General features: G+C 45.6%; 1 protein-coding gene across 3 annotated transcripts in view; it reads left to right on the forward strand.

The window, feature by feature from the left end:
• The window catches only part of Klf7 (KLF transcription factor 7), a 90,066-nt gene extending 80,712 nt beyond the window's left edge, over window positions 1-9,354 (forward strand). For 2 of the 3 annotated variants that reach the window (XM_050154221.1, XM_050154220.1), the window contains exon 5: window positions 3,200-9,354. In XM_050154221.1, the coding sequence (XP_050010178.1) occupies window positions 3,200-3,251 (52 nt within the window). In that variant the 3' untranslated portion in view covers window positions 3,252-9,354. The remainder of the gene's footprint in view (window positions 1-3,199) is intronic. The other variant, XM_050154222.1, reaches the window with a different exon arrangement.
• Window positions 9,355-9,569: the final 215 nt, after the last annotated feature.

The raw sequence follows: 9,569 nt of genomic DNA on the forward strand, positions 1-9,569 counted from the left end.
CCCCCCAGGACACTGAGTTTTGTGACTCCAGGCTTCAGGTTCAGGTTGGAGAGAAAACCTGTGAGGACTGTATCACACCCTCAGCATCCCACAGAGCCTGCTGTAGCCCGACAAGTGATCCGTGCCAGAGGGACAGGTCCTGTCTCAGCCTAGAGCGCACGAAGGCTAGTGATGGGGATAAACAGAGCTCCAGTTCTACAGGGAGCAGGCTGGTAGAATCCCAGTGGGCCTGCTACCAAGGTGGTCAAAAAGGTCTTAGATAGTTGAGAGCGAGTGTTTTAGTTCTATAGCAGTACACCTTTAGGTGATGAAAAGAATTAGTTAGGTCAGCCGCCAAGTCCTCTAGAGGGTTGCAGTTGGCTTAACATACATTCAGAGTGCCCTAACTATAAACGAGAAAGACTATAAGCTTTGACTAGTCCTCCACAATGTACAGACTCCACGATTCCAATCACTAAAGACCTTGCTATGTACAGTCACTAGGCAGCTGTGTCATGAATAATACCTCCCGGGGTGCGGGAACCTTAAAATGGCTGACATTTAAGATGTCCCTCTAGATGCTCAGTTTATCTACTCCTCTTTTCTCTTCCTATGCAGAGCTCAGGAAGTATAAGTTGATAAATATAAATTCATCTTGACTAAGTACCTAACCAGGTATATTGAATTTGAGTGGAAACCTTAATGCCGGGGAATCTGGTCTGAGTCTAAATATCAGACATTTCCTGGAATTTAAGCAAATGAAGATGCTTGTTTGGGTCACTTGGCACGCAGCTGTACTTCATACCAGGCGAAAGGACTTGGCTTTTTTCCTGAAAGATTGGAGGATAAGGGTAGACTTGAACATAAATGTCTAGATGTCCTGCCGTAGTAGAAGCAAACCGAAAGCTGGACACAGGTGACTGAACATTGCATAGCAGGCGTATGTTCCCAGGACCCGAGAAGGAGAGCAAAGAGGCCCCTCCTCATTTCACCAGTTCAAATCCCCACGTGCCCTGGATTCCAAGAGCCGGCTCTGTTGTCTTCTCTCAGATCCTAATTCCACCCTAACCACTGATCCTCTGGGTTGATGTTCTGGTTGGAGTGGCCACCTGCGACCTCAGATGTCTCATCTTTATTTACATTGCAAAATCCTTCCCTTGCCAGCCTGTAGCTTCCAGGTTCAACCTAAGTCCCTCTTGCTGGGCTGTGGTCAAGGTGTTGGCAACCTGCATTCTACCTCAGAGGGTTTTTTTTTTGGGGGGGGGTCTATTTCTTGCCGTTTTCCAGGATCTAGAAGCTGCCCGTACTCATTGTTGGAGACTCCATTTTCAAAGCTGCTCTGCCTCTTTCAACCCCCCTCTTCCATTTTTAAAGACTGCGCTTTGATGACGGAGGGGAGAGATAGAGTCTCCAGAAATGGTGTGGGCAGCCTGTAGATGCTAGAAAAAAGCCAGGGGGTGGGGGTGGGGGGGACAGGGAGAGAAGGAAGGAGAGACGGCAGGCCCATGACAGTATTGGGATTGTGCAGGTTAAAAACTGAGTTCCTACAGATTAGTTAGCTGTATTGCTGTTCTATGGTATGTCAAAACTGCTTCAGAGTTAGTTCAGAGGGACTGCCTAGGTAGCTCCCTCCCTCCAAATGAGGGCCTAAGCTAAGCTGCTGGGGCTGGGGCTGTTGTTCAGGTATCATTGCGTTAGATTGCTTCCTGCTTTAATTTTCCCATTCTGTAAGTTTTCCATTGTCTTTCTGTCTCCTTAGGTCCTGTTTTGGGTGTGCACCTATTTAAGGACTGGGCACAGACAGAGGATGTAGAGACTGTTGGGGTCAGGGGACAGGGTGAATTTGGGTTTGTTTGTTTTAAGAATGAACAAACACAAGAAAGTCTTGCTTTGGACCGGAAATTCTGCAAACCTGAATGGGCAGCATGCTAATGTCCTAGCAAGGGTTTTGAGTGATGGGGCTATCTCAGGCTACAGGGATGCCTAGGACTGTTTCCATAGGCAAGGCAGAGGCTGGCTTACGGAAAGAGGGAGAAAGGAAGGGCACACAGCCAGGGTTAAACTGAAGTTAGTGTAAAAGGTTATCTGTTAGCTCAGATAATTGTCAGAAGTGCCATTCGGTTTGCCTTTAAGGCTGGTTCAATCCAAGTTCTCCGATTTCTCTCCTTTCACCCTTTCCTCTGCCCGCTTCCTTCTCCAGTCGGCGTTTCCACAGCTGCAGTACAGGCAGCTCCAAGCTCATCTCACAACAATTCAGCATTCCCCAGTCGAGGGTGAATGCCTCTCTTCCAGTAATTTCAGCAACTAAGACCTGCCTTCCTTTACCTTCTGTGGGTCATGTGACTGTTGCTTAGCAATCACTGCCGCCAGAGCTTTCACCTTCGAAGGAAGGTCAGCTTTACGTGACTGAGAGCCTAAAAGGGTTTCTACCGAGAGACTATCGTGTGTCTACTATCAGTAAGGATGATTATAGCATCCACCAAGGAAGGCGCTTGATTACAGAACTTAAGCGCCAAGTGTTGGTCCAGAAGCCTCAGTCCCATCTCCGTTCCACTCACTCCTCCCACCTATGTAGCCTCAGCCCAGCTCTTTAACACACACAGAAACAGACAGATGCATCTACCCAGACTGACGGACGTCAGTAGGGTAGTGTTGAGGGTACGCTGGCACAGTGCCTACATACTCCTCAGTCTGTGAACACTGTTCTCCATTCTCTGCCCTGTTGTGCATGTACTATACCTGTGTGAGCCTGTGGGAATGACAGGTACTACATTCCTGGGCTCTCGTTGTCATGCTTGAGGCTGCAGTCTGGGTGTCAACATCAGTGCTCCGCCAGCTGCTGATGATACAGGCCAATTATCCGTTACTGTATTTCCAGTGTATGAGCGTGATGCTCGTTCTGAAAGCATCTTCGATAATTATAGTTATGATTAGAACAGTTAGTGTGCATTGACATCTTACTCGATGTGACGTGATAGTCTAACACTGGTTTGGTTTAATCCTGTGAGCAAGGCTGTGAGCTGCAGTGGGCATCTGTCAGCCCCACAGCTCCTGGAAGAGCTTGGGTTTGAACTGAAGCCATTTAACCCTAGTGACTCCTCCAGTACACTTCTTCATCTTTCCATAATTCGTGGGTGTGGTCTCTCTTTAAGACTGACCATTTGGTAAAGTGATAGAAGCGGCTGGGCCTCTCTGACATGCCTATTGTTTATTGTTCTAGGTGTTTCTCCAGGTCTGACCATCTTGCTCTCCACATGAAGAGACATATCTAAACAAAACAAAACAAAAACAAGAGTCAACAACAACAACAAAAACAACAAAACACCATAAAGGCCAGAGTTGCCATGGCAGCAGCCAGTGTCCGAAGGAGATGCCCTGAGGCAGAGGGCTGGACTTCAGGCGGGGAGCACTGCCTCGCAGAAGAAAGTTCTCGCTTACAAACCTCTGTGTACATACATGTACACGCACACATACATACACCCTCACACACAGACCCACACACAGACCCACTGTCATGCACTCAACTATATTTAAAGTATATATGTGTATTCCTTATGCCTTGCCCTAGCCAGATGGTAGAAGAAGAGGAAGAAGGAAGCCAGGTGAACTCAGCAAGGCGCTGGCTGCAGACTCCACCCCTATTGGAATTACTTCCCGCTCTTGCCAATGGAAAGAAAGCAAACAGACAAACCTGGATGTCTCCATGGCGGCCGGCAGTGCGAGGGGCTTATGTAACTTTGCTTCTCAGTGGCAACGTTATAAGAGAATTCAACATCTCCCGGTTGCGTACGTGTAGCACTAACGTTTCTTTTTAAATAGTTGGGGGAATTGACCTAGCAAACCAAATTGCAGTTTGGTAGCCAAACTTAACTCCTGGTTTATTTGTCCTTTGTGTGTGAAAAGTCCTGCTATTCCGTGCGTCACGCTTCCTCCCAGAACTGTCGTTTGGTTTGGGTTCTCCTTAGGACCCTTGAGCTCTTCTGAGCAGGTACCAACGGCTTAGCGGCAGCAGCCTGTGGATTGCCATCTTACACCTCTCTGGCCTGCATCTCTCTAGACTTCACTCTCAAGGGAGGAGTTTTCTTTTCTTACCTTTTTGACTCTCGCACATCATATGCACTAGGGATTCTGGAAACTTCTAGCATGACTGCAAAGTGGCCAAGAGAATCAAGTCCTTGATGACAAGTCACAGTGTACCCCTTGAGCCTCACCTTCTTGCTAGTGCTAGATTTTTTCTTTTTAATCTCTCTGATTTTTTGCTAACGGAAACTTGAAAAAAAAAAAGCTTATTTGGAAGCTTAAATGTTTTATCTTTTCTCCATGGACTAAACCTCTCCGGGACTCTCGCAGCACCTGGATGTCCAGCTCTCAAAGCAGCCAATCAGACGGGACATCCCAGTTCTCTCCTCCCTCCTTGAGGCGTGATGACCTTCGCTCACAGGGAGCAGCTCCTGTGCTGTCATGGCTACCCTAGAACCAGTTACAGCGTAGATGTCGCTAGTCTCCAAGGGCAGCTGCATATTTAATCTAACTCTGGGTTATGACCTGACAAAAAAAGCCAAAAATATCACTCTTTTCCAGGAGTGGGGAATCTGAGGATGCCTTCCAAGTAGAGAGGCATCACAAAACATCATCCCATCCCTTCCCTCTTACCCACTGAGCTCGTGGTACCCACTTGTTAAATACATTCTCCAACATGCCATTGTGGGAATGAAGGTTGTCCGTTTACGGAAGGATGGAAGTGTCTCTCTTGTGATGTGTCTAGGGGGATAGGGGGCTTTCTTTGGGGGAGGGGGAGCTGGTTCTTTTGGCTAGACCCACCATGACTTTGTGACCTAAAGCACCCAGGATCAACAGAGGCCTCATATTTACTCCAAAAGCTGACTCCAAGGGGTTATATTGCTCACCTGCCTCTCACACACATACACCCAATGTTGGTCTCTATCTTCCTGAATTCTCAGCTAGCTGGCACTGGCCTAAACTCCAAAGACTGCCTTTAGGACCATAAAATGTCCTATGCAAGCAAGCGGGGTGGTTATTAGGGCAGATTGTATATTTTGTATATTCTGGGACCATCCCTTCAAGACATGTCTAACAGACAAAATGGCATTTGGTCCACACATGGTGGCTGCTCCTTCATACCAGCCGGCTCCCTCCTGCCTTCCTCTGACTGCTTCACTCACTGACTGTTAAAGTGCCACCCCATACATACTTGGGATGCAAAACTGAAGTCTTTTAAAGGAAATAATAATAATATAAGCAACACAAACACACATGACAGCAACCTTCAAGATCCTTGGCACTTGGGTTCTCAGCTTTCTACAACTTTTGTTTCACTGAGATGTTGAATCTACTCGCCTGAGAGTGAAAGGACCTCCTTGTCACAAATGCTATAGCTTCCAGTGGGACACTTGGAGCATTTCGAGGTCTGGCCTTTAGAATTTTCTTTCTTCTTTTGCTTTTTTTTTTTTCAATTTAGACCAAAAATAAATAATAAAAAAAGAAAGGAAAGCACCCTAAAACACACACGTGCACACACACACACACTCACACACTCACTCACTCCATTTGCCAGAAGCAATTATGTATATGTTAGTTGGAGGGTATTAAAGAAAATAGAAATCTGTTTCATTCCAAAGATTTAAAAGCGGACATGACTTACTTCCTGGAGCTCTGCTTACTGACAATCTCAATCTCTAGTACATTGGAGTGCATTTTGCAGCCAGTCCATCAGGGCACACCATGGGACTATATTTGAATGTGCGGTGCATCCTCTTTGGGTGAAGGATGTGTGAGGGACCTTGAACCTCAGCTGTATTGAACTGTAGCGCCTCCAGTCAGTGCACTAGATGAAACTTTACCCAGATTTTGTTGGTTTGTTCCTTTTTTTTCCTTCTCCAGCAGCCTCTAGCATGAATGCACGCACACGCCAAGGACGGCATTAAGCCGTGGCTGTCACGATTCACAGATGTTCTCTCCAAGGCTGGGGCTGCTCTTGCTCTCAAAATGTTATTACTAAGGTTTATAGTGCTTAATTTAAATTTTGTACTGACCATTGCAAGGCTCTATTTAAAAAGAAAAGAAAAGGAAAAAAAAAGAAAAAGAAAAAAGTGAAAAAAAATACACAAAAGAGTAATCATTGCTATTTGTACCTCTCGTCATCTGTGGTTTCATTTGAATGTGGCAGAACAAAGGCTCCTTGGTCCTCTTTGGTGTCTGAAATGTTTGGTAATTTCTCTTTTGTATCAGTGAGGTCCTCTGTCATCTGCTCCTGCCCTCTTGGAGCATGGTGCACTGAGATGCCATGATGGTGCTTGCTTGCTTCAGAGTCCTTTGTTGACTGTGGGAATCGGCCTGAGAATTTGGTGGGTGCTAAGCGCGTGGCTTTGAACCACTTCTTCTCTAGCCCCGTGGACACCTGTGGAGGATATCTAGTCTGCAGCGTGAAGCGGGCAGCCCTTGGACATTTTGGAAATAGGTTTGTGGAGAAACCATCTGTCCTTTCTCAAATTGCAGAGGTGGTCTCTTGAAACCTTTCGGGGGGAGGGGGGAGCAGGTTTTCCAAGAAAAAAAAAAAACTCAACATATTTTGCTCCCAAGAGGACTGGTTATCTAGAATGACGTAATGGACATTTCAATCACAAAATCTCTTTCAGAGTTTAAAACATTACCTCCTAACAGTCCAAGGGGTCTAAAATTTGAAAGGACAGGCCTGGCATAGTGTGTCATAGGCTGTCCTCTTGAGGGCTCTATCCAGGGTCCAGAGTTGGCTGTGTAGAAGATGTGTTTCTAAGCCACCGGCGATTTCCTTTGCTTCAAGTGACGCCTCTTTTTCGTCCACACAACGTCAGGGATGTGGAGACCTGACTTTGCTATGCTGCTCCTTGCTTCTGGCCTCCGGTCCCACTGTCGGCTCACTGGCCCAGCTTCATGCTCATGGTGATGAGCATTTGGTCCAGAAAAAAAAGAGATGTTTGGATTCCATGATAAAGCTGCATTTTTGTAAAAATATTGGAGACCCCAAAATGACCTTCATGCTGGCCATTTACCCCTTCCTTTCCAAATTCCTTCATAAAATCCTCCCAACACTCCCTGCCATCACCTCCCCACGCACACCTCTGCCCTCTTCCATCTTCGATTGCCTGATGATAACAGGGTAAAAAAGACAGCCAACCTCATGCCTGATGAGCAGAATGGGTTCTTAGGGGTTTTTGTTTGGTTGGTTTTTGTTTTTTTAAATCTTCTTTGAAATCAGAGAAGAGCTTATTTGGGGACTTGAATATGGGCTAAGCTTCCAAATGATCCCTGTCTATTTACATTCAAGGGAAAACCACTAGGGTTGGAGTTGGGGCTAACCCATGCATTCAGAACTTCCTGCCTGCAGCCTCCACTCCTGCCTCCTCCCCTGGGAAAGCCCAAAGAAACACATTGCCAGTGCAAACCTCAGCGATGGTTCTTAAGAGTTCTGGGTGACGACTTCTTGGTCACTTTATAATGTCAAAGTAAAAACAGCTTTTACTCCTATTTTGCGTGCGTTCCTCCAAAAGGACAAAGGTGGGGAGCATACGGCCCATTTGAGTACACAAGTCAGTCTGCTTACTCCTTTTTAAAAACAAAGAAACAAAAGCCTTCATGTCAACATATGGCTGAAATCTTGCACCCAAAATATTGACCGAGTGGAAATTTAGGAAGTAGTACCTGGCTGAAATAAATTCACAAAAGCTTTCCCTTAAATTTTCTAGAAGCGGCAGAAGTTGGGGCAGGCGGATACCTATTTCTGAGTGCCCAGGGTGCATTTTGGGAACATGGGTGACGCTTAGTTAATTTGGAACTTGGAGGCCCAGCCTGGGTATAGTTTGCTGCCTTTCTGGTGGCCTCTTTTTCTCTTTGAGGATCTTTGGAAGCTTTTGAGATGGACAACAGAAATATGTCAAAGAAAGCAAAATCTGTTTCTATGAAATGTGGTGTCTCATCACTAATGCCTGGGGCTTCAGGGTTTCTTGTTTTTAACACTTAAGTCTCCTCTCCTGGTTCCTCTACCAGATCCCAGAAAGGGGACGACTAAGCTGCAGTTAACTTTCTCTGCATCCTTTCACTAGTACTGTATTCTTCAGGTGTTCTGTATCTGCGTGTAAGTCCTCGGGAAACAGGTCTCCAAAACAAGAGTGAAATCCAGGCTGTTACTTCAGAAATATCCCTAACAAGATATACTCTTTCAAAACAGGGCTCCCTCTCTGTGGTCATGAGGGAAGGTTGATGTGTTCTTGGTTGGGGACCATTTATACGATTTTTTTCAACTGTGAGCTCTGACCCCAGCTTCTGTCTACTGCCATAAAAAGGACCCCACGTCAGAATAATGAGGGTGGTGTGTGTGCACATGCCTTCCTGGGTGTGCACATGTACCTACCGTACCTTCACAGAAGGAAAACAGGCTCCTGAGGTATAAGAGGGGTAGCCACCAGTGCCTAATCTCTTTTGGGGGGATGAATGCTTATAACGCCAGTAAATAAATAAAAAAAAACACACCACTGGGAGTTAGTTCCTTGTACAGGGGAGGAGCAGTGGGTGGGGAAAGGGGACATTTTAATCCTAGCCCTTGGGACCAGAGGCAGAACACTTTCTGTAAATCAGGTCCTGAAGACTTGGGGGCTCATGGATGGTTCTTAGTTTTGTTTCCCAGCATGCATTTCCTAACCCAAGCTCAGACAGTTCGATTTCTCTCATTTTCACTTCTGCTCCATTCCAGGGAGGGAAAACACACCTGTTAGGGCCAAGATCTCCTTGCTAGCACAGAGGCAAAAATAAATGTTTAATGTCTTTGGAGCCTCCCTCCCTCCCTTCCCTCACCACCACACCCCTGCACCGGCATCCCTGCTCATAACACATGCCTCCCCGGCCACCATGACTTTTGTTTCTACTCCCTACTATCTTCTTCACAGTTGCTTGAAGAAATTTAATTTTGCACTATACATTTTCGTTTTGCCGGACGTGTCTAACAAGCGTGTTTGGAAAGACTTGCTCCCAGCCCCTCCCCTCCCCCCACCTCCCCGTCACATTCTCTCAGGCCTTCTCTGGTATTTATAATATATCACAGAAGTACCCAGTCTTATAGCCCTCGGTTATGCCTTTTTTTGACATTTTATTTTTTTTAAGCTTTTTATATATATATATAAATATATTACTTTGTCAAGTTTTTTTGCTGTACAAAAGTCTTAAGATTTAAAACTATTATTTGTATTATATGATGGTGGTATGTTAATGTTACAAAATTATTAATGAAGAAAAAATTTATTTTTGTTACTGGTCTGTTTCATAATTCTTTTTTAAATTGGTATATTGTAAGATATCTATGCAAAAATGTTATGTGACGCATTTTTATTTAAGAATGTAATATGTGTAATAAACAGTAGAATGTGTTTGGCCTTGGGATGGTTCACTGGAGTCTCCGTCAACTCATTTCATTAGGAAAATATCATCTAGGAGATGCAAATGGCTCCTCATAATCTTCATATAACTTTTCTTTCTTGGGGAAGGGGAGGAAAAAGGTGTCGCTCCTCTCTCCCCCACCCCCTCCCCCCCCCTCTCCTCTC

The sequence above is a fragment of the Alexandromys fortis genome, unplaced genomic scaffold, assembly GCF_014885135.2.
Source record: "Alexandromys fortis isolate MF-2015 unplaced genomic scaffold, M_Fortis_MF-2015_v1.1 scaffold_40, whole genome shotgun sequence".
NCBI classification, from domain to species: Eukaryota; Metazoa; Chordata; class Mammalia; order Rodentia; family Cricetidae; genus Alexandromys; species Alexandromys fortis.